Source organism: Neomonachus schauinslandi, chromosome 1 (assembly GCF_002201575.2).
Source record: "Neomonachus schauinslandi chromosome 1, ASM220157v2, whole genome shotgun sequence".
In the NCBI taxonomy this organism is placed as follows: Eukaryota; Metazoa; Chordata; class Mammalia; order Carnivora; family Phocidae; genus Neomonachus; species Neomonachus schauinslandi.
The window spans coordinates 8,878,977-8,903,142 of record NC_058403.1 but is presented as its reverse complement, the minus strand read 5'-3'; the positions used below and the strand labels follow the sequence as shown (position 1 = coordinate 8,903,142).

At 48.2% G+C, this 24,166-nt stretch overlaps 1 protein-coding gene across 1 annotated transcript in view; it reads left to right on the top strand.

Annotated features, from left to right (window-relative positions):
* Positions 1-24,166, top strand: part of DOP1B (DOP1 leucine zipper like protein B) — a 101,128-nt gene that overhangs the window by 17,221 nt on the left and 59,741 nt on the right. Inside the window, exons 3-5 of the mRNA XM_044919434.1 lie at positions 15,635-15,816; positions 16,207-16,377; positions 21,698-21,887. Coding sequence (XP_044775369.1) covers positions 15,635-15,816; positions 16,207-16,377; positions 21,698-21,887 — 543 coding nt within the window. The remainder of the gene's footprint in view (positions 1-15,634; positions 15,817-16,206; positions 16,378-21,697; positions 21,888-24,166) is intronic.

Sequence of the window (24,166 nt, the reverse complement as noted above, 5' to 3'; positions counted from 1 at the left end):
TGTTGATTGGCGTGAGGTAACAAGGACAGCATGTTTGGGGAAGAAGAGACATCTGTACGCAGTTGGCCCTCCCACATGGAAATGTGGTCATTCTCTTCATTGGGGAAAAGGTATTCACTTTGTCCCAAAGAATTGAGTCATTTTTCTTACGTAAGTCCTTCCTGTTTTCTAAATACATTGGATATTCTATGCATGTATTTTGCTGCTGTGAATGGGTTTATTTCCCACTCTGTGTTTTAACTGGTTGTTGGTGTGTAGAAAACGATTAACTTACAGAATTTAGAAACTGGCCATCTTCATGAATTTATTTCTAATTTTTTTTTCACCTAACGGTTTTGAGTTCTGTGGCTAGACAAGCGTGCATATCATCAACCAATACTGAATTTGTTGTGTTTTTTTTCCTGGTATTTTGCTAGCATTTTCTGGAACAGTGTTCAGTAATGATGATATTTGCAGTGTATTAGTTACAGTGATGTCAGCTGCTGTAGCAAAGCCATCCAAAAACCCAGGGCCACCAGTAAGATAGAAGTTTCTCTCTCCTCTGTCAGTTCAGCATGGTGTTCCAGATTGGGCAGCTCTCTTCCCCATGGTTATTCCAGAGACTCAAGCCTGGGACTCTGCCATTTTTAACACATGGCTTCCAGAGTTGCTCTGTTTGCTGCCCATATAGGAGCATGCATAGATCTTAATGGCACACATTCCCTCCACTCATATCTTCAAAGGGGAAAAATATTCTCTGGTGGAGCAACCAGGGCCTGGCTACCACTTTTACCACAGAAGCGGGGAGCATGATTCGGATGGACGTTGCAGTCCCTGCCCCCACGTGGTGCGCACTGATTTTGATGGGGGCACCTCCTGTCTCAACGATTATCTCAGACCTGCAGGCCCATCGGATTGCGGTCCCCTGAAACATCAGTTTAGTCTTTATTTACTAACTTAAATGACTGCTTATCTTTATATGGCCAGAAAGTATGCCATTTCATTACCTGATCGGTTGGTAAAGTGTTGAATTGCTTTTCTCAGAGCCACACAGTTCTGCCTTAACATTTTATTCTTGTGTTTTTGGTGATGATGGTACTCAAACTGATTCTCCCAATGCCTGAGATCGGCCTCGGAAGCAAATCTGCTGGAAAGTACAATAATTCAGATGTTGTGGAGTGAAGGAAGGAGAGAGCTCTCGGGTTCGCGTTCAGGCTCACCACTTCTTCTGAGGTTGAGATGCACGTGCTGGTTGTCTACCCCGCTGTTCACCCTCCGCCTTCTCAGTTATGTCTAGGGGTCAGGTGGCGAAGCACTGCAGGGTGGGAGCGCCCGTCTCCCAGCCTCAGCAGTCAGTGTTACTGTTCCAGGACTTCTTCCTAGTAATTCCGTTTTCCTTGGCAGAGATTGATTCAGACATGAGCATGTGACCTTTCCTGACCTATGAGTTGTGGCCAGCTGCCTTCTGGAAAGGGTTTCCTCTAATACAGAGAGACAGGAAAGGAACAAACACTTGACTTTTTTTGTTCCTCTCTTTAATTGCGGGAGAATGTAATGCCTGATGTGCGGCAGACATCTGAGGCCACAGCAGGGAAAGGCCGAGGATAAGTCAACTCACCATGAGGAGCATGTAAGCACGAAAAGACTCGTCCTTTTAGGATGTCACTGAGCCCTTACATTAGCCAAATATAGGAATGTGCTCCCCCAGACCAGTTGCTTGGCCTTGGCACCGCTGACCTTCCGTGATGGGGCAGGGAGTGCTGTCCTGTGCATTCTAGGATGTTCATCAGCATCTTGGCCTTTGTTCGCTAGATGCCAACCTCCATTGTAACATCCAGAAATGCCTCCAGACATTGACTGATGTCCCCCAGGGGCAAAACTACCCCAGTTTGAAAACCGCTGCTCTAGACTTTTGGTTGTGAGGGGATACATTTCTTCGTTTCGATTTTGTATAGTTGGGTGAGCTATGCTTTACAGCCCAATGCTGGGTAACTGACTCCACAATGTCAGACCATCCTTAACCCGCGGGAACCCGTTTCCTCTGTGGGCAGAAGCAGGGACACTTGTTTCTCAACAGTAAAGGTGTTTGTCCTTAAAAGATGCAGCATGTGCCATGCTGATTGGCACCCTCACCATCTGCATTGGCATGGTTCTGGCTGTAATCAAGATATGTACAGAGAAACTGCGGAGGATTTTGTCTCCCCGCCCTGGTTTCATCCTCACTGCACAAGCCCTGTTCTGTTTCTGAGGAGGTAGTGTTCCTTCAGCACCTGCTTTATGCTCGCCTTGTGTTCAGCGTCTTGGTTCTGGGTGGCCCGGGCAGTTTTATAGCGGTTGGGTTCTGGAAAGCGGAGCCAGCTTGGGCTTGAAGGGATCTGGAGAGAGCCAGGCTTTCATGCCTCAGTCACCATTCCCGGGTGCCTTGTTAGCAGCCTTCTTCGTCCCATCATTGTTCTTTAACTGCCCCCTGCTTCTATGCAGAAAGCTTATCTCCGGGACCCGGATGGATTCAGATCAGAGTGAACAGGCAGAGCAGTGTTGAAGTGTGTTCTTCACCTCCCAGCTACGACTCTGAATTAGTTACTTGCTGTACGTGCAGGTCACATGATCCCAGCTCCCAGTGCGGCGCCTGAGGCTCCGGACTGGCAGAACCAGAGCACTTGGGGAGGATGCGTCCTGAGCTCCACACAGCCATTCTGAACCCACTTGGCTACAACACCGAGGATTGGAAAGTGTGGCTCCGGAGATCTCAAGAAACCTGCTCTGCGCAGGAGGAGATAACATTTAGTCTTATTTGAGTGTGCCAATTCTGTTTTTCTGGGTGTGAATTTTAAAGAATATTGAGTTCTACCAGTAGAACTTTTGGGACTGAAGCCCGTTTGGGATTTGTAATGAGACCTTTTCCCCAAGATATTCTTGCTGCTTTTCTGGCTCTGACTTTAACAAGTTGGTTTCCATATAATAGGCTTTTGGTTTGTTTGTTAAATATATCTTTTGTATGTGGGTTAAAATACATTTAAACAGCAGAAAAGACGTGTGTCCAGACAGCGAGTCATTTAGTATCTTAATGATACGCTCACTTTTATGAGATCTTCTGGTTTGTGGTTATAAATTCTTAAGTATTTTCGTATTCTCTGCATCACGTATGTGTCAGTGTTTAGTCCTGAAGGGCACGTTTGCCCCACATGTTCATTTCCTTTAATGTGGTTCACTATCGAACTCTGCTGCCTTGACCTCCTCCCGCCCTTATCCGTCATTCCAGCCTCTTGGCTCATAGCCCCCAAAATAGAATGATTCCCTTTAGTGAGCCCCTGTTACAAGCTTGTCACTCATTCTTTCTCGAACCTATAATCCTCCGCAGTTGCTGCTGTTCAACCCCTTTTACTGGTGAGGACACTGAGGGAAGCTCAGGCTTGCTTGAGGCTTCCTCATTCAGCGTACAGTGTTCAGCTCAGCCGGTACGGCTGCAGAGCCCACGTACAGGTACATGGCGGGGAGCGCGGGCTCAGGACCTGCACTGCAGTGGGAAAAGGGTAAGATGTAAGGCTGGAAACATGGAAGGCATTACCATGCTAGCCATCTAAAGTTTCTGTGTGGGAAGACAGGGAAGATTGTTATTAGTGGTGAGAGGGAGTGGGTTCTACAATAGATGTTGTAATAAACTCACAAGGGGAAAAATAAAGAGCAATATTTGGACATGTGTATTGCAGCTTGCCAAAGTAGCAATGCTATGTTGTGGTTTGTTTGGGGTTTGTTTGGGTATTTTGTTTTTAAGAGAGAGGGAAGGGGCAAGGGGGGAGAGAGAGAGAGAGGAGAATCCAAGCAGACTCCACACCCAGCGCGGATTCCAACACAGGGCTCATTCCCACAACCCTGAGATCTTGACCTGAGCCGAAATCAAGAGTCAAGATGCTTAACCTGGGTTAAGCCACCCAGATGCCCTGTCATGTTTTGTTTCTGTTTTTTTTTTTTTTTTTAAGATATTATTTATTTAATTAACAGAGAGACACGCAGCGAGAGAGGGAACACAAGCAGGGGGAGTGGCAGAGGGAGAAGCAGGCTTCCGCGGAGCAGGGAGCCCGATGCGGGGCTCGATCCCAGGACCCTGGGATCATGACCTGAGCCGAAGGCAGACGCTTAACAACTGGGCCACCCAGGCGCCCCACCCTGTCATGTTCTAAGAAGGAGTTTCCTGACCCAGTGTGGAGATTCCCAAGTCCTTTCAACCGAGAGCCGGGACCCGGGGTTCGTGTCAGACGGGTACAGAGGCGTGCAATCCTTGTGAATCGGATGCCCTGGGAAAGTGGGAATGGCGTGAACACCCAGGATGTTTCAGCTCCTTTCGAGCCTCGCCTGCCCGACCAGGTCCCCGTGCTCAGGGAACCTGTGCTGGGCTGGGCAGCGGAGGAAGGGTGGCCCCAGCTGCAGCACTGTGCTCTCCACGACACGTCCCCTGCCCCTGCCTCGCTTTGTCATGAGTTAGACCAGCAACGCGTTCCCTCCACAGCAGAGCCAACTCTGGTTCAGCTGAGAAAAAGGAGTTTCGCAGACGGCGCCTCAGAGGCGTCGGCCCAGGGCTTGTGGTGTCGGGGCCGTCGTGCCCGCGGACGTGCGGTCGGTGGCAGCGTGGGTCCCCCTGCTGTCGCCGCCCTGGCCCGGCCTGGGGTAGCCACCGCCTTCGCCCCTGGGCTGCGCTTGTAAAGCCTCCCCCGGTGTGTGTGCTCCGCCTTCGGTGGGGCTCCTAGCAGGCAGCGCGGTAAGAAAGTGTGAGTTAGTATTAGCTCCGGCAGTAAGATAGAGCCGATTCGAAAGGAATAAAAAGAATTGTAAGACATTTTTAAAAGCAAAACATGTATTCTGATGCGTCTCCACCTCATGTGGAAGGTCGGGTGAAGCAGAGAAGGCTGCGCCCTGCTAGCAGCTTCTCTGCAAGCCGAGGTCGTGGCGGCGGGGGTGGGTGTTGGGAGGCAAGAGGTGACCGCTCGGCTGGGGCACGGCCCGGCAGGTTTGTGCTCAGCGGGCCGCGGATGCGACGGCGCCACAGAGCCGTGTGTCGGTCCGGGACCTTCTTAAGAAGCAAGCGCTCATTTCCAGGGGGAATGGGTGGGTGTCACTCACTGCCCCAGTTAAACAGGAGCAGACTTCATGGGTTCTCTGTGAAATCCCCACTGCCTGTCCTGCCTGTTAGGGCCCCGTTGCTGCTCCTGTCTCTTGCCGTCCCCGCCCCGCCCTCCCAAGCTGGCACGGTGGCCGAGTCACTGCCATTTCCGGTGGGACATGACACTCTTCACCATCTCCGCCTGCAGGACTTGGCCTGCTTTCGTGTGGGAAGTCCTGGCCAGTTGGTTATTCGTGTCTGTCCTGTTTTCCTTCTGTCTGAAGGGCACCGTTGGTGTCCCTTGGCAGGGATTTAATGAGTGTTCAAGCTTGTGCCACCTGGCCAGCCTTACTCACGGTACGGCTTCGGTTTTGTGGCATGAAACGAACAGCCTTTTAAAGATGACCAACTTCCAGAAGGAAAACCTGCTGGTATTTTACCATTTGCTTGATGCGAGCCCTGCTTTTAAATTGGCTTGCTTGTGTTTCTTTATAGACAAGCATCTGGCATTCCGAAGTCAGTCTTATCACCGCAAAGAGCAGGTCTGGGCGCGCTCTTCTAGGAACTTCTGAAAATCAAACGTAACTCACCCCCTTCCCATATTGTTTAATTTCTCTTTAAAAATTTTTCGATTGTGATAAGATATACTTAACATACAATTTATCTTAACCATTTTTTAAGTGTATTAAAGTACTTTCTGAGTCCGTGGTCTGCCTTTTTGGAATTTGTAACCCTGTTTCTTACACAGTCCCAGTCTGCATCGTGCTGAGTCCTGCCAGATAGCATGATGTCAAAGTAAAAGTGCAGTGCAGACATTCTCATGGGTGAAGCAAAGCGAGATACCTCCTGGTCTCTATTAACGAAGCTTGGATGTGCTTCCAACCTTCCTTTCTCAAACTTATGTTTTATAGATTTTTTTTTATTATTTTAAGGTCAGCCTGCCGAGCCAATGCAGACAGTGAGGTCCAAACTATTATATCTTGATTATAGCTCAAGGAATGCTTTTAAAATAGTGTCATTCTTGAGGAAAATAAGGAAGGAAGGCTTATTTCTGGTTTAATCCTAGCTTTTCCTTTCTGTTTAGCACTTTTCGAAGTGATTTTGAAAACATGGCCATTTTTTCCTTCCAGATTTATGAGTTTCCTTGGGATACTTGTTTTATAGCTGAAGAATATTTCTCATCCTTTTTTTTAGTATACATCATTTTTATTCAGTGTTTATCGTATGTGTTGTATATGTAATATAAATATGTATATATATATATATTATAGACTCTGTATATCTGTGTCTCTCTGTCTGTGTATCTATTAGGTTTACTTGGGTTTCTGGTTTCCTAAAAAACACACCCCAAACAATGAAACTTCCCTGGAAATACTGGCTTGTCCTGCTGGAGAAGCACAGTGCCTGGATAGAGGCTGTCCAGAGCAAGGCAGCATCGGGGTGGCCCTCCTTGACCCACACCCGGGTCCCAGTCTTGGCAGCTCTCCAACAGCCAGGAGCAGGTAAAGAGGAAATCAGGAGTTTTTAAGCGCTAGAAGGTGGACTCAGTTCAGGTGGCTATTTTGCTAATTAAGGGTTAAAAACACACTCAGGGTTGCCTGGGTGGCTGAGTCGGTTAAACTTTGGACTCTTGGTTTCGCTCAGGTTGTGATCTCAGGATGGTGAGATCGAGCCCTGTGTTGGGCTCCATGCTGAGCGTGGAGCCTGTTTGGGATTCTCTCTCTCCCTCTGCCCCTTCCCCCGACCCCTGCTCGCTCACGAGTTCTCTCTCTAAAAAAAAACAAAAACAAAAACAAAACCACCACCAAAATCTCACACTCAGGAGAGGCTGGGCTGAGTCCCTGGGTCCCTTCAGGATTTATTTATTTATTTATTTATTTTTTAAAGATTTTATTTATTTATTTGAGAGAGAGAATGAGATAGAGAGCATGAGAGGGGGGAGGGTCAGAGAGAGAGGCAGACTCCCTGCTGAGCAGGCAGCCCCGATGTGGGACTCGATCCAGGGACTCCAGGATCATGACCTGAGCCGAAGGCAGTCGCTTAACCAACTGAGCCACCCAGGCGCCCCCCTTCAGGATTTATTAAAAGGAGTCCCTTTGTTATCTGGTGAGGAAAGAGTTTTCAGTTTGTTCAACAAATAAATGTCACTCAAGAGTTCGTGGTTCTTGCAGCTCAGCTGCAGGAGCAGTTGGGTGACACAGCATTCATTTCTTTTTTCTTTTTGGGTGATAAAATATACATAAAATTTACCATTTTAACTGTTTACGAGTGTACCGTTCCGTGGCATTCAGTATGTTTACCTTGTTGTACAACCAGCACCACCATCCAAAACTGAGACCGTTCCCATTAAACACGGGCTGCCCTCCCCCCTCCCCCAGCCCCTGGTCCCCTCCGCCCGTTCACTTTCTGGGTCTGTCACTTTGACGACTCTGGGGGCCTCGTGTAAGTGGAATCATACAGCATGTGTGCTTTTGCATCTGGCTTATTGCATTGAGTGTGATGTCTTCGGGGTTCATCCATGTGGTAGCGTGCCTCAGGGTTTCCTTCCTTGTTAAGGCTGAGTAACAGTCCACTGTATGTATAGACCACATTTTATTGATCCATCCTTGACATTTGGCTTGACATTAGCGCTGCAGTGAACATGGGTGTGCAAATACCTGTTTGAGTCCTTGCTCTCAATTCTTCTGCACATGTGCTCAGAAGTGGAATTGCTGGATCATACAGTAATTTGGTAAACAAGTCAAATATTTAATCTTTTTTTAACAATTTTATTTATTTGTTTTTTTAAGTAAACTCTCCACCCGAGGTGGGGCTCGAACTTATGACCCCCTGATCAACAGTCATGTGCTCTGCCGACTGAGCCAGCCAGGCACCCCTAATCTTTTGAGGAGCCACCATCCTGTTTGCACAGCGATCGCACCATTTTACATTCCCACCAGCCATGCACAGCACTCAGTTTTGAAACCTCCTAGGCCAGGGCTCTTCTAAATAGAACACTTTCTTTTTGAAAAGCCGCGACAGCCATGGGCATCTGGCTTGATCTCCCTCTCAGAGAGGATGCAGCAGAAGGCCTCCAGTTTCCTACTGAGAGGTGTTTTTCAGATCCTAAAAGTGGGCTGGCCACATGGGCCAAACACTTCCTCATGTCCAGGGATGCCTGAGTCGACAGCTCCCAGGTAGAGGAGCTCCTGAGTCGGTGGCTGACGGAAGAAAGCAACCATGGCTGAACCACCACCCTGAGCTCTGAATCTTTGGCAGCCAAAGTGGGGGAATGAATCATTGGATGACTTGTTCCCTTTTCAGTTGGCCCTGAAAACATGGACATGGTCCCCTCCTGGCCATGCATTAGCCCTCAGCAAACCTAAAGGAAAAGTTTTGGAGAATTTGGGGGAGCCAGAGTGGGAACCTTTGTGGTGGCCACTGTTTCCTTAACTTATGTTCCCCTTCAGGGACGTTTGCGAGATGCCACTTAATTAATACTGCTCACCCAGAAGCTGTTTGTTTTGCTTTGTTGTTTTTTTTTTTTTAATTCATTTAGCCAACATATAGTACATCATTAGTTTCAGATGTAGTGTTCAGTAATTCATCAGTTGCGTATAACACCCAGTGCTCATAACATCACGTGCCCTCCTTAATGCCCATCACCCAGTTACCCCATCCCCCCACCCACTGCCCCTCCAGCAACCCTCAGCTTGTTTCCTAGAGTTGAGAGTCTCTCATGGTTTTTCTCCCTCTCTGATGACTCCCATTCAGTTTTCCCTTCCCCTATGATCCTCTGTGCTGTTTCTTATATTCCACACATGAGTGAAGCCACATGATAATTGTCTTTCTCTGATTGACTGATTTTGCTCAGCATAATACCCTCCAGTCCCATTCATGTCGATGTAAATGTTAGGTGTTCATCCTTTCTGATGGCTGAGTAATATTCCATTGTATATAAGGACCACATCTTCTTTATCCATTCATCTGTTGATGGACATCTTGGCTCCTTCCACAGTTTGGCTATTGTGGACATTGCCGCTATGAACATTGGGGTGCAGGTGCCCCTTCGGATCACTACATCTGTATCTTTGGGGTAAATACCCAGGAGTGCAATTGCTGGGTTGTAGGGTAGCTCTATTTTCAACTTTTTGAGGAACCTCCATACTGTTCTCCAGAGTGGCTGCACCAACTTGCATTCCCACCAAGAGTGTAGGAGGGTTCCCCTTTACACGCATCCTCACCAACATCTGTCGTTTCCTGACTTGTTAATTTTAGCCATTCTGACTGGTGTGAGGTGGTATCTCATTGTAGTTTTGATTTGTATTTCTCTGATGCCAGGTGATGTGAAGCATTTTTTCATGTGTCTGTTGGCCATTTGTATGTCTTCTTTGGAGAAAGGTCTGTTCATGTCTTCTGCCCATTTCTTGACTGGATTATTTGTGTTTTTTGGGTGTTGAGTTTGATAAGTTCTTTATAGATCTTGGAGACTAGCCCTTTATCTGTTATGTCATTTTACAAATGTCTTTTCCCATTCTGTCGGTTGTCTTTTAGTTTTCTTAACTGTTTCCTTTGCTGTGCATCCCAGTGGTTCATTTTTGCTTTTGTTTCCCTTGCCTTTGGAGACCCGTCTAGCAAGAAGTTGCTGCAGCTGAGGTCGAAGAGGTTGTTGCCTGTGTTCTCTAGGATTTTGATGGATTCCTGTCTCACATTTAGGTCTTTCATCCATTTTGAGTTTATCTTTGTGTGTGGTGTAAGAAAATGGTCCAGTTTCATTCTTTTGCATGTGGCTGTCCAATTTTCCCAGCACCATTTGTTGAAGAGACTGTCTTTTTTCCACTGGACACTCTTTCCTGCTTTGTCGAAGGTTAGTTGACCATAGAGTTGAGGGTCCATTTCTGGGCTCTCGATTCTGTTCCATTGATCTATGTGTCTGTTTTTGTGCCAGTACCATGCTGTCTTGATGATGACAGCTTTGTAATAGAGCTTGAAGTCTGACATTCTGATGTCCCCAGCTTTGGTTTTCTTTTTCAACATTCCTCTGGCTATTCGGGATCTTTTCTGGTTCCATACAAATTTTAGGATTATTTGTTCCAGCTCTGTGAAAAAAGTTGATGGTAGTTTGATAGGGATTTCATTCAATGTATAGATTGTTCTGGGTAACATAGACATTTTAACATATCTCAATATCATAAAAGCCATCCATGAAAAGTCCACAGCGAATATCATTCTCAATGGGGAAAAACTGAGAGCATTTCCCCTAAGGTCAGGAACACGACAGGGATGTCCACTATCACCACTGTTGTTCAACATAGTACTAGAAGTCCTAGCCTCAGCAATCAGACAACAAAAAGAAAAGGCATTCAAACTGGCAGTGAAGAAGTCAAACTCTTCGCAGATAACATGATACTTTATGTGGAAAACCCAAAAGGCTCCCCCTCCGAATTGCTAGAACTCATACAGGAATTCAGCAATGTGGCAGGATGTAAAATCAGTGCACAGAAATCAGATGCATTTTTATACACTAACAATGAGACAGAAGAAAAAGAAATTAAGGGATCGATCCCATTTACAATTGCACAAAAAACCATAAGATACGTAGGAATAAACCTAACCAAAGAGGTAAAGGATCTGTACTCTAAAAACTACAAAACACTTATGAAAGAAATTGAGGAAGACACAAAGAGATGGAAAAACAGTCCATGCTCACAGAAGGTGTTTTTAAATGGGGCTCACAGCCTCATTTCCTGCATGAAGTCTGTCACTCTAGGGGAGGAGGAGCTCTGTTAGGGGAATCCTTTGTTTCCAGAAGTGCGTGCTCCAAATCCACTGCATGCAAAGTATTTTCAACTGGTGATTCTAATCTTCAGTTTTAAGACTTGCAAAATGTTGGGGCGCCTGGGTGGCTAAGTGTCTGCCTTCGGCTCGGGTCATGATCCCAGGGTCTTGGGATGGAGCCTTGGACTCCTTGCTCAGCAGGGAGCCTGCTTCTTCCTCACCCTCTGCCTGCCACTCCCCCTGCTTGTACACTCTCTCTCTCACTATCTCTCTTGCTCTGTCAAATAAATAGAATCTTCAAAAAAAAAAAAGGACTTGCAAAATATTTGTTTAGAAATTTTCCTTAAATATCATTTAGGAAATATTTTATTTTCCCTTTTGATCCTAAATATTAATTACTATTTATCTTTTCCTCTGTCTTCTTAAAAGGAAATTTCATGTTCCCCAACTGCACCTCATCAATGCAGATTTCCTCCTTGGCTACAGTGTCTCTTGGGATTTTCATCATATTTTGGGTCTGCAGGGATCTTACCTCCAAACATAGAGCAGTTTGAGCTTTGCTTTTCTGATTCGATGTATTTCTCACCCTTCTTCATCAACATACCTAACTAGTGTCCTTGTTTGCTTTTGGGACAATAAAGGGCATTACCTGTAAATGACTGGGCTTCAGTGGATTGTCTTAGAATGCATCTTCTCTCCATCTCTCGAAGTCTTGTGCTTCATTTTTGGTTTATCGTGATAAGAGGTCGTGTTTGCTGGCTGCCTCCTGGGTGGGAGACATTGCTTTACTCTTTGTAGGGGGTGTCTCATTTGATGCTTCCAACTTTGTGAGGTGCCGTGATCTCCATTTTTATAGATGAAACGATAGCCAGAAATTGCCCAACAAGCCAATGGTGGGACTGGGATGTCACCCTCTCATCTTCAAGCTCACATGGTAAACCAGAATTATAATATTGTAGTCTGGTTTGTTTGCCTGGCCTTAGTGTGGAAGCACCTGTTAAGTGCCAGGCTCTATGGGAAGTGGGTTAGCACAGCCGCTGTGACCTAGGCACGATTTTAGCCCCATGATTAGTGATGAAAATGATACAGAAGGGTTGAATCTCCTAACTGCCCCAAGGAGCAGGCTCGCAGGGTCTGTCTGGCCACATCCTGACTCTAGTTGAAGAACTTAGCTTGGCTCACGGTCTCTCCATGACTGTGCTCTGCTCCTGAACTGTGTGCTTTGATCTAGCTTGACAACCTGATGGGTGAAAAGAATAGTACTTTCTTGTAGTTTTAATTGCGTTTTTCTTACCAGGAACGACAAGCAGCTTCTCATTTTTCTCAGTACGGTCTATTTATATCTTTTGTTTTTGCTGAATTTTCAGATCCGACGGCTTCCTTTATCTTTCCACCTTTCCCTCAACAGCACTGAGTCCCTTTCTCAGACATGCCATGTTTTTGTGGATTAACACAGAAAGCAAACAGTGAATAATCTATTCCTCGTGTATTGGTCGCAGCTTCAGTGCTTGTTATGTTTCTTTTCCTATGTCTTTTTTCAAATAAGTCACACATTTAAATGAAAAAGAAATGAGCAAGCAGCCTCATTCATTTAGAATGGATGGTTGTGGTTCATTGTAATTGCATTTATGTGGGAAGAGGTTTATCAGTCAGGATAGAGAGGGTTATGCCATGGTAACAAACAATCCCTAATCTCCGTGAGTTTTACATGGTTGAGTTCTGCCTCGCTGGGTCAGCACGTGGTTTCTGTTCTATAATTTCTGAGGGAGCCAGGCTGGGAGGGGCTTCAGCTCAACCCACATGTCCATGGTCTTAGAGTCAAGAAAAGAGAATGCAACAAGCTTTGAGTTGGCTTTTAAAGCCTGTGGCCTGCATGACACGTATCACTCCACTCACCCCACTGGCCAGAGTCAGTTATTCTGCCACACCCAGGGTCAAAAGGGCAGAGAAATGGGATTCTGGACATGCACAGCCCAAGGAAGACAAACGCTGGTGAGTCCCAGGTGACCCACCACGCTGGGTGTGCCCCATCTTTTCTACCTCAAGCAGCAGGAGTCCTTGGAATACACTGAGCAATATGAGAGTGGGTATTAACTTAATAAACAGGTGCTTGGGGGCACCTGGGTGGCTCAGTCGGTGAAGCGTCTGACTTCGGCTCAGGTCATCGTCTCAGGGTCCTGGGATCGAGTCCTGTGTCCAGCTCCACACCCAGCGGGGAGTCTGCTTCTCCCTCTGCCTCTCCCCTCCCCTGGCTCATACTCTCTCTGTCTCTCTCTCAAATAAATAAAATCTTAGGAAAAAAAACACACAGGTGCTTGATCTTGACAAGAACAGTTGCTACAGGTGAAGACAGAGGCTCTCCCTCGTGCTCTTGAATCCCTGGAGAAAGCCCACAGCCACATTATTGATAAGCCAGCTGAGTCACAGACATGATTTTTTTTTTTTTTTAAGATTTTACTTATTTGAGAGAGAGAGAATGAGAGAGAGCACATGAGAGAGGGGAGGGTCAGAGGGAGAAGCAGACCCCCTGACGAGCAGGGAGCCCGATGTGGGACTCGATCCAGGGACTCCAGGATCATGACCTGAGCGGAAGGCAGTCGCCCAACCAACTGAGCCACCCAAGCGCCCCAGACATGATTTTCTAAAAGCCGCGTCTTCAGGACTGGCAGGCACTGGATAGTCACTAAAGCCGGGGGAAGGGTTATATTGCTGTTCCACCTGCTTTTCTATGTGTTTGAAAATGTCCATAATAAAATGCAGTTTCCTGTGCATTTGGCACATTCATTTCCCCTCCGCCAAAGCTGTCTCACTTTGTTCTTATCCTGTTACAGCATGTGTTTCAGCTTACCTCAGGATTTGTTTTGACAGGAGCACATTTAAAAAAATTATTTGGGGGGCACCTGGGTGGCTCATTCGGTTAAGTGTCTGACTCTTGATTTCAGCTCAGGTCATGATCTCAGGGTCATGAGTTCAGTCAAGCCCCATGTTGGGCTCCATGCTCCATAAGTAGGCATGGAGCCTACTTAAAAAAAAAAAAAATCCGATTATCCTATTGGATGCACAGGAAGTGGCTCCGTGCTCAGCATGGGGTCTGCTTGAGATTCTCTCTCCCTCTCTCTCTTTCAAATAAATAAATAAAATCGTTAAAAAAACTTATTTTGTTGGCTTTTCCTTTGTTTTAAAATATCAGATTTTTATATATAATGTTTTAAGGTATTTCTTGATGACCTCTAGTTATATGGGTGGTTTTGTTTTTTTTTTCCGAGATGCGGGTTTATTGAATTTGAGAGTTCAATTAGACTACAGGCTTCCGATGAAAAATATTTTCCTTCCTTTTCCTTTACCTCCTGCATAACCTCAGTGTGTATTTTAGGGGCAGGATTGTTTTCTTTGTTTATAAAAAGAAAGCTGTCATGGCCTTAAGACCATACGGTCCAGGGGCCAGTGGTTGGGAGACACAGATAGAATGCGGTTGGCATCACACACGTCTTGTGACATTCTTCCAGAACGCCTGTTTTGTTTTAGGCTCTGTGCAGAGTGCTGAAAACCACAGAGGAGAAGACAGCATACTCGGCCCTCAAGTTGCTCCCCCCCCTAAGTCAGCCCAGGAGCTGATAATCATTAGGACAGTTGTAAATCGGTGACAGATGTGCACATGTAGCCCGGGGCAGGAGTCACTAAACACGCAGGATGGGGTGCCCTGCCAGGGCGGGGACCATTCTGCCTCCAGGAAAGGGGACGCTAAGTCTCATGTGAGGAAAATTAGCCAGGTGCACAGGAAGGAGGCTGGGCAGAGGGGCAGACGGGAACCACAAATGGATCTGTGTTGCTACAAAGTTTGAAGCTGAAGTATTAAGAGATGGATGGGGGAGGGGGAGGCAAAGCAGGCAGGAGTCACGCTATGGAGGCCTTTGAGTGGCTTTTTAAGAAGCGTGGACTTCACCCTGTAGGCTTTGAGCAAATATTTATGGCTTGTTCCATAACTACAGACACTTTGTATTATAAGATTGAGTCATGAGGAGCCACCCAGCCACAGCACTCTGCCCGTGGTCACTTGAGGCTGTGCAGAACGGCAGTGATCCGCTCACACTCCTGACCGTGTTCCTCAGCTACCACAAATACCCAGGCTGCTTTAGCGCAGACAAGATCTGTGTCCAGCCGGCAGAGGCCTGGCCCAGGAACCCTGTTGCTGCACCCCAGCAGAGTGGGGCATTTCTCCTGTGGGACGTGGGTCCTTCCCACCCAGCAGGATCACCAACTGCTGAAGATGCCAGGAGTCATGGGCTAGAGGTGTGCTCCCCCCCTGTTTCTTCTGGGGTGACCCCTCACTCAGAGCCACCTGCCTGCGAAGCTGAGCTAGGAGAATGATGGGGATAATTCAGACCTCTTCTTCCCGGGAAGATGCCAAGGGCTTCCCCAGCACACAGACAAGGGTCTTCTTAGGGATGAGGGTCGAGTCCGCCCCCCCCCCCCGCCCAATATAGTCTATGTTCTGCTTAGCCTCGGGTGTGGACTGGAGCCCTCACTGGTACCCGGGTTTCCATGTGTGACCGAGGAGTTGGTCTTATGGTGACAGGGTCTCTCTTGCTCTTGATTCTGATGCCTGCCTCATCTCCAGCATTGCTAGGGGCTTCGCTGATACCCATGTCCCTGGACCCTGGCTCATGGCCCCCCGGTGTTCCCCACTCAGGCCCTCTGTCTTCCTTTTGCATCTGCTCGTGTCTTCCTGGCCCTGGAAGATTTACTTTACATGGTAAATATCGCTCCCTTCCTCCTCATGTTTTCCCTCTTGTTTTCCAGGCCCTTCAGAGTAACCTGAGGTATTCCTTATTGCCGAGACGGCTCATTATCAGCAAGAGGTTAGCTCAGTGCTTGCATCCTGCTTTGCCCAGCGGTGTGCACCTAAAAGCCCTAGAAACCTATGAGATTATCTTCAAAATTGTGGGGACCAAATGGCTGGCCAAGGATTTGTTCCTATACAGGTATAGTAGCTTCCTACCATATCACATTCTTATTACCTGAATAATCCGCATTTCGGTTCATAAGATGAGAAAATGACAAAATAGGGAGTAGTGAGCAGCAATTCATCGTAAAGATGCCAGCAGGAGATAACCAGCGCTTACGTCAGGAACGGACCCTCCCAGGCCGTTTTTTAAGTGTGTTCGAAGTCTGACTGTGACGGACCTCCTGTCTAGGTGCCTGCTCTTTGCCGGACGGTACGTTAGGACCGTCCCGTGATGAGCAAGCGTCTACAGCCCCAGTGTAAACGGCTGGCTGGCTGCTTTTGAAAACTCCCTGTGGCTGGGTGATTGTTGCAAACTTCTGATTCGGTGTCTCATTTGTCCCTCCTCTCCCCTTCTTCTTTTCCAAAGCTGTGGCTTGTTTCCTCTTCTGGCAAACGCGGCCATGTCGGTGAGGCCTGTGCTGCTCAGCCTGTATGAGAAGTACTTTCTCCCACTGCAGAAGCTGCTCCTGCCCAGTCTCCAGGCCTTCATTGTGGGCCTGCTGCCCGGCCTGGAGGAGGGCTCTGAGATCTACGACAGGTGGGTCTCATCCTCACAGACGTGCTGACGGATCTGTAGCTTGTGTGTGATGCTGCCGCTTCGGGAGAAGCGGGGAGGGAGGTGCAGGGGTCTGCACGGCAGGGAAAGATGCAGAAGTCGGGGTGATGCTTGACATTGCTGTGCAGGTCTCTGCTTGACCAAATACTGCAGGAATTGCCTGCAGTCACAGGTGAGAGTCAGAAAGTGAGAAGGTTTCCCAGAGTCCCATGGTCAGTGAGTGGCAGAGCTGGGATCCTAAGCCACATAGGTCAGATTCCGAAGCCCGCTTTCCTCCCGTTATACTAGGCTGCTTCTCGGTCGAAGCAGAGCCATGCTTCATTGATGGCTGGGGCACGCAAAGGCGATGCTAAGCAGAATAGCTTGACAAATTTCAGCAGCACTTTGGGGAAATTTGTAAAGCCCGTATGCATAAAAGTTCATGCAGGGGTTATTTTTGGTCATGCTTAGGAGCAGAAGAAAGCATAAATCCATCCAGACTATTGGGTATACACAGTATCCTGTTTCTCTGGGGAATCATCACATTAAGAGTTCACTCCTGTCATATTAACCATTCTGAGTGATCGCTGTGATTAACCTCTGTTAATAGGACCTGCTTTAAGAGCCCATGTGCAGCCTGACTGGGAGGTTTAGAAACCTCTGTGCTTGCAAAAGTTTCCATTTGATTACACCACACACTGCTCACATTTCCCCCACGCCAGAGGCCCCAGCCACACCGCCTTTGTCACGTTGGCTGTGACTGGGGGGTGGAATGTGGGGGGCTCGGGTGGAATCAAGGAATCAATCCAAGGTCTGTTTGGAGTGCTCCCCTAAACTCAGAGAAACCAAATAATTAGAATGGTTTGAGGGATTGTGGCCAGTGACCAAGGGTACATTTAAGTCATGAGCATTTGTAGTAGAATTTGACAAACCTAACCAAAAATTTGCACTTCAAACATTTCAAACTTTCACATAGAACAGGTGGTGGCTTCCCACTTCCCAGTGAAGAGTCCACCTTTGCAGTGGGTCGGGTCAGTAGGATCTACTTCCTTAGGAGACAGAGTCTGTGTCGGGGCTATTTTAAGCCTGTGGCCATATGCAAGATTGGTAGGTGTGTGGAGGGAATGAGCAGAAGGTCATTTAAAAGTCAGCGAGAGGACCCTTCCCAGATCTGTCCCAGCCTCTTTCTAGAAGTTCTGGCCCATTCATGTTTCCCAAACAGATCCGTGTATCACAGTGTATATAAATGTTTTTTCCATCATCTGACAGATGAACACATCAGTTCCCAAAATGTATTGCAGTTTGGGTTTTTTTGATTTGTAAGAATGAATCACACCAGAAGAGTGTAAATAGTTGGGGTGTTTTTGTGCGTTCTCTTAGTTGATCAATGAGGGTTCATTTGAACATCTGCTAAAGTTGCTTAACATGGATTTTTTTGGTGTGATTTCTTGACATCGAACCAAGAGCTGAGTAGAGCTGCATGAATCACTGAGTAGATGGAGCCATGAGAGAAAACCAGGCCCAGTGTCTGCAGCACCCCAAAGCCATTCGTTATCAGCTCTCTGAGGTGGATGCTGGTCGAGGGTTCTAGAATCTCTGAGTGGGTGTGTATGGGCACAGTAATTGGGATGACTGCACCAGAGTCTTGGGTCTCTGTATCCATGTTAGTTTGAGAGAAGTCGGCAACTCTTTCTTCCCCTAAGTGCTCAGGAGCCGAGGCAGACACCCACAGCAAACACTGTGCAGGAACAAGAAAGGGAGGGGTGGGGGGTGAAGGGGAGGGTCCTGATGTCCCCGTTGGCAGCAAACGCAGAGGGCTGAGTTAGGCTGGGGCCTCTGCAGGCCGGGTGACTCACGAATTCCCTGGAGGCGCAGACTGTTCCTGGCTTGTGCTTGTCTGTGGAACTCTGGCCAGTGTTAGGACTAACGCTTCACCCTGGCTTTCTAATCCTTGTGTGCCTGCGAATTACTCCTGGCCAGATTTTCTTCTTTCAAGTGCCCATGAAGTAGCTTCACAGCTGTGTTTTGCTGCACTGAGAAAGCAGGAGTAGTGTGGAGAAAGTACCAGACTCCTCTTCTGAGGATTTGGGGGAAAGGTGACTATTTGCAGAGGTCTGTAAGCAAGCAGAAATGTGAGTCCACGGTTCTCAGCTGGGCTGATTTGTATCCCCCAGGGAAGTTTAGCATCATTCTTCTGGCTGTTACCACAGGGTAGAGAGGGTGCTACTGGCGTCTAGTGCTCAAAGTCCTGCAGCGACATGATTGTCCCCACGACGAAGCCTTATCTGGCCCAAAGTCCATCGTGTCAGGGTTAAGAGAGCCCCATTTAAATAGTAGTTGAAACATATGTATATATTTTTAAGATTATTTATTTTAGAGAGAGAGCGTGCGAGCGAGCAGGGGGAGGGACAAAGGGGGAGGGAGAGAGAGAATCTCAAGCAGACTCCCTGCTGAGCATGGAGCCCAACTCGGGGCTCAGTCTCGTGACATGAGATCATGAGCTGAGCTAGAATCAAGAGTTGGACGCTTAACTGACTGAGCCACCCAGGCGCCTGGAAACACATTTATTGACCTCTCTTTTGGTTGATTCCAGGCACCACGGTGAGCTCTGCTGGTTCTAGGATTTTTTTTACCCCTCTGGACATGGACCTGACCTGTGGTGGTGCAGGACACTGTTGTCACTGTCGTGCTCCTTCAGATGCTCACGCCCCAAGCTCTTTGCTCTTGTGACAGCCTGGCTTTCCAGGACCATCCACTAGGCAAGTGGCTACACGGCCAAAGTTGGGAAAGGCTTGGGGTTCATGGCAAGCGGTCTGTGTCACTTGCTGTCCATCGAATAGAGGAGAGCGTGTGGGTGTCGTGCGAGTGAGCTGGTGTTCGTAGGAGGCATGAGCGCACCAGCCAGCGTGAGGCAGGAGGGATGGAAGTAGGAAGGGTTTGGAGGTTGCTGGTTGATTCTGAATAGAAAAGATTGCAAGTCCTGGACTCTCAAATGTGTGTGCTAATTTTGGAATTTCACATCTGAGATGATGGGAGTGATTCTTATTTAGTAGAGAGTTACCTGCCTCTTAACCCAGTTATCTTGCTCTTCACTGTGTGCTCCATAGCCAAGGCTTGTCATAATCGCCCTTTTGTGAACCATGGCATCGTTTAAGTTTTTAATATCTATTAATTTTTTTAGGATAAAATGAGACTTAAGCTGCATTTCTTTAATAAAGAAAACTAGCTGGCGCACTCTGAATATTGAAGAAGGGATAGCTGAGGCGGCATTACCCAGATTTCTTCTGTGGACCAGCTCGTGGCCAGCGTTCCGTGCAACTGACTTTGGGAATACACTGTTCTGAGCAAAGGGGAACGTGATATCAGTGTGTACATTGCAGTGTTTGCGACGGGTTTTATCTAAGCGTCAGTCTTCCCCTGAGAGGGATCCTGGGGAAAGGGGAGCACTCCCAGGGGCTTTCTCAATTAATCTCCTACTGTAGGAATCTGCCTAGCTTGGGGACATCCTGTCTGCCCAGGGGACAGTGACCCATCAGCCCCATCTGCTGCACCATGCTTCTGCCTCAAATTGCGGCCTTTGCTGCGCGATTTTCAGAGCTGGGCAAGATAAGCTGTATTTGTTTGCTCAGCCTCAATAGGAGATCAGTCGGTATCTTTAGCCACTAAACTCTTCTGTGTGCTTTTCCTAAACATTTGGCTGTTACTCATACCTCTTCAGTTTTGTTTTTCTATAAAGATGATACTGTGCATCATTTGCACAGTAAAAATCACATATTTTGTGAGACAAAAAAGTTCAGACTAGCTTTAAAGAGAACAAATTCGCTGTTAATATAAAAAGGTAGTAGGGGCACCTGGGTGGCTCAGTCGGTTAAGCATCTGACTCCTTATTTTGGCTCAGGTCATGATCTCACGGTCGTGGGATCGAGCCCTGTGTTGGGCACCTTGCTCAGTGGGGAGTCTGCTTGAGATTCTCTCTCTCTCTCTCCCTCTGCCCCTCCCCCTTCATGTGCGTGCATGAGCTTTCTTGCTCTCTCAAATCTTAAAAAAAAAGAGGTAGTAGATAATTTTTGGTATGAAAAGTCTTTGTATACCCTGAACTGATTATTGAAAAGTAAGCTGAAGACGATTTGAGTCGTAATAGAAGGGCGGGGGTGGCATTCATTTCACAATGGTTTTGAGCGCTACCTGTGTGGCCAGTGATCCTCTGGATGCTAAGGACGCAGACCCAGTGGTCATGGCAGGCGGCGGGGCCCAAGTGCTGACTCTGTTCGCCCATGCAGGGTTTTACACGAGACTCTCCAGTCCTGCTCAGAACGTCTCCCTCTCTCTTCTGTATCTCCTAGCTGACAGCTAACATGTACATTCGTCCTAGGGACCAGTGCCAGGAGGCAGACACGGGATTTGGACGACAGGGGCCTGACTCCAGGAAGCTGGGTAGCCCATTGCATCACACTGGGCTACTCCTTCTGTGATATTTGTGTGTCTTCTTTGCAAATAGGAGACGCGAGGAGTGGAATGCTTTTGGATTTTGAGTCCGTCCACTCATTCAGTGAAATCCCCTTGTGGGAATTTGCCTCTGCTGTTTTATTGACAGCTGCTCTCATTGGCCTAGCAAAGCCGTTTCCATTGTTGACAGGGCAGGTGCCCTAGTCAGCTGCACGCGGGCCACGGAGCGGAGGCGGGGGGCCTGGCCTCGGGCAGTATCCGTGGAAAAAACAAATCCAGACCTGCTGATGACGCTGCTTCTCTTAAAGGACGGACGTGAAGTTGCTGATGGCGTGTCAGGGGAGAGAGACCCAGATAGAGATAAGGGACAAAGAAATGTCAGGCATCAGCAGGAGAACGTTCCAGAGCGGAAGTCAACATAGGGGCGCGCTGTGGGCAGAGTGACAGGCTTTGTGGAATTTGTGTCGAGTGGGAGGCCCAGGCAAATTTTATCCCCAGTGTTTCTAAAGTCAGATGTCCCCTGGCTGTGCTCAAGTGGGGGGATCTTTATCATTACTTAAGTCTCCAGTCAGTTGCACCAACCTCTTGAGGCTGATCCGCTCGTCCCTTTGTGGCGGTGGAACGGCCCTTCCTGCAGATCCACAGACACAACTGGTCAGACACTTCCTGTTGGCCAAGAAGCCATACGTCTCGGGGACATGTTTGTCTTAGCAAACTCCGTTTCAGTGACTGCCGGCAGGTGGACAGAACAGAAAGGCAAGAGATGGCCGCCACTCAGAAGGATGAGGAAATGGGGTTCCACAGGGGGGCGGGGGGAGGCTGAGCAAGCGGTGGCTGCTGGGACTGAGCCTTTACAGTCTGTATCTCTTATCCACAGGACAGACGCTCTGCTCCTGAGGCTGTCCCTGGTGGTCGGCAAAGAGGTGTTTTATGCTGCCCTTTGGGGGAGCGTCCTGGTGAGCCCGGCCATCCGCCTTCCCGCCTCGCTCTTTGTGGTGGGCCACATCAGCAGGGACTGCCCGGGCAAGGAGCAGAAGTACATGCTGGGGACAGATTACCAGCTCACGGTGGGTGCTTTGCTCATCAGGGGGGCAGAGTGGGGCAGGCGGGGCCGGCTTCCTCGTGCACAGGTTGTCAGCTGGGGCTGCAAAGGGACATCGGTGTGAGCAGCAGGGAAATGGAGGTGTTCCAGGCGTCAGAGTATGTGCGCTCTGCTGCTGAGCAAGACAGGAGGCGTCAGGGGCGCCTGGGTGGCTCAGTCGTTAAGCGTCTGCCTTCGGCTCAGGTCATGATCCTGGGGTCCTGGGATCGAGCCCCGCATCGGGCTCCTTGCTCCGCGGGAGGCCTGCTTCTCCCTCTCCCACTCCTCCTGCTTATGTTTCTGCTCGCTCTCTCTGTCAAATCAATAAATAAAATCTTTAAAAAAAAAAAAAAAGACAGGAGGCGTCAGTACGCAGGATGAACCCCAGGACGGTGGTGGTGGTTTTTCACATATGCATTAACGATTTACATATTCAAATACATATCTGCACCTAAAGAGGGCCCTTCTGGAGGCCCCCCCCCCAGGCTTCAGTGGTACAGTTAGCTGTTAGCAGCGCTCCAGGGGCCTCGCAGAGTCTCCTGCTTTAGCTAGAACCTTGCTTCCTCCCTGGCCTGTGTCTCACTGCCCTCCCCCCGCCGTCCCCCCACCGTCTGCTCATCAGGCTCCCTCCTCCTCCGGTCTCAGTCTCTCAATGTCGTCCTCTCCTCTGGCTGCTCTCAAGCCAAGATTGTCAGAGTTCTTCGGATATCCATCCCCAGGCCCTTCGGAGGGCTGCTTTCTTCCCTGGCAAGGCCGTCTCTTATTATGACCCTTCCGGATCTTTCTCTTCTCCCCAAACTTACGGCTTGTCTAATGGCCTGCAGTCTGTCGCCACCTAGTGGTAAACCTTGTGTGTCTCCATTTTCACTGCCCTGCTTCCTTCAGCTTCTGATGCTTGCTTGGACCTTGCCATAATTTTCCAACTCGCTCCTCCCCATCCCATCCTCTGCCCATCCAGGCTTTTTTGATCGCTCTTAGCTCTTTGCTAAAGCATAGCTTTGCTTATACCTATACTGTGCTTGAAAAATATCTGGATTCCTCTTGCCTACAGATAAAGTCCAAACTTGAGAGTATTGTTTAAGTCCACTCCCAACCCACCAATGCCTTGCCCTCCCTTCAGACCTTCTGCACTCCCAAATGGACTGCCCAGCCTGGCCTGTAGGTCTGTGATGCCACCTCCTTGCTCCTTGCACTCACTCCCCATCCCTTCTCGATGACCTCCATGCACATCCTCCCTGTCCTTCCAGCTCAGCCTTCCCACAGAGTTGTGTTGTTTTCCCCAGTTGAATGATCTCTCCCTCCCCTCTTCTGAAGTCTCGTAGCTTTTTATTAGCATTTCTCTTATGGCTCTTCTGTATCACGTGTATCTATATTTGGAAAAGACACACAAAATATGTATCAAGTTGGTTTGGAATCCATTTAACGGAATGTCTTGGGAGTTTTAGGTTAGCCAGAAGTCCCTATTGGAACCTAAAGACATTCCTTTCTAGGATCATAGAATTTGAGGTCTTAGAACCTGACCCTCTGGTCCAAGCCTCTCCAGCTCTCAGATGGAACATGCGAGGGCTGCAGCTGACCGACTCTCCGATGTCACACTGTTAGTTAACAGCCTCCTTGGGAGCTTCTGGGTGTCACCCGAAACTGGCCCATGTATGCGGCGGGCAGGGAGAGACCAAAGAGAGAGGCAAGCCACTCCAGATTGGTAGGTGGACAGTTTAATAAGCAAGGGAACTTAGAGGCTTGTCTTCGGTGGCCACAGGTCCAGTAGATCTCGCGTCTGTTCTTAAGAAAAGATTCACAGCAGCTGTACTCTGTTTTGAAGGGGAAAAAACACTTTTTTGATATTATAAAAATCTAATAAAAACAGAAGAAAAGGGAAATCTGTGTATAGATGAGAGCAATAGTAAGCAGTAAAAGAGAATAAGACAGAGTTTCATCAAATCGGGTACTTACAACATCCAGCCTCACTAGCTGGGGAAACCCCGTGGAGACAGCCAGGCTGGAGTCCCGATGGAGAGGCCTAGGCAGAGCGTCCTCCTCTCAGCTGAGACTGACCATCCCCATAGGGCTGTATTTATAGAGCAAATGATGAGGTCTGAAGTTAAACAATTGTTCACCTACATGCAGTTTGGTACGAACTGCATTCCTATGTTATCATGTCTTTACATCTTCAAGGAGCCTGGGCTGGGTGTGCTCGCCTCCCCGCCTGGATTCCATTCCGGGGGCCCAGCCCAGCCTGGAGCAGGAGGGCATGCAAGGCAAATT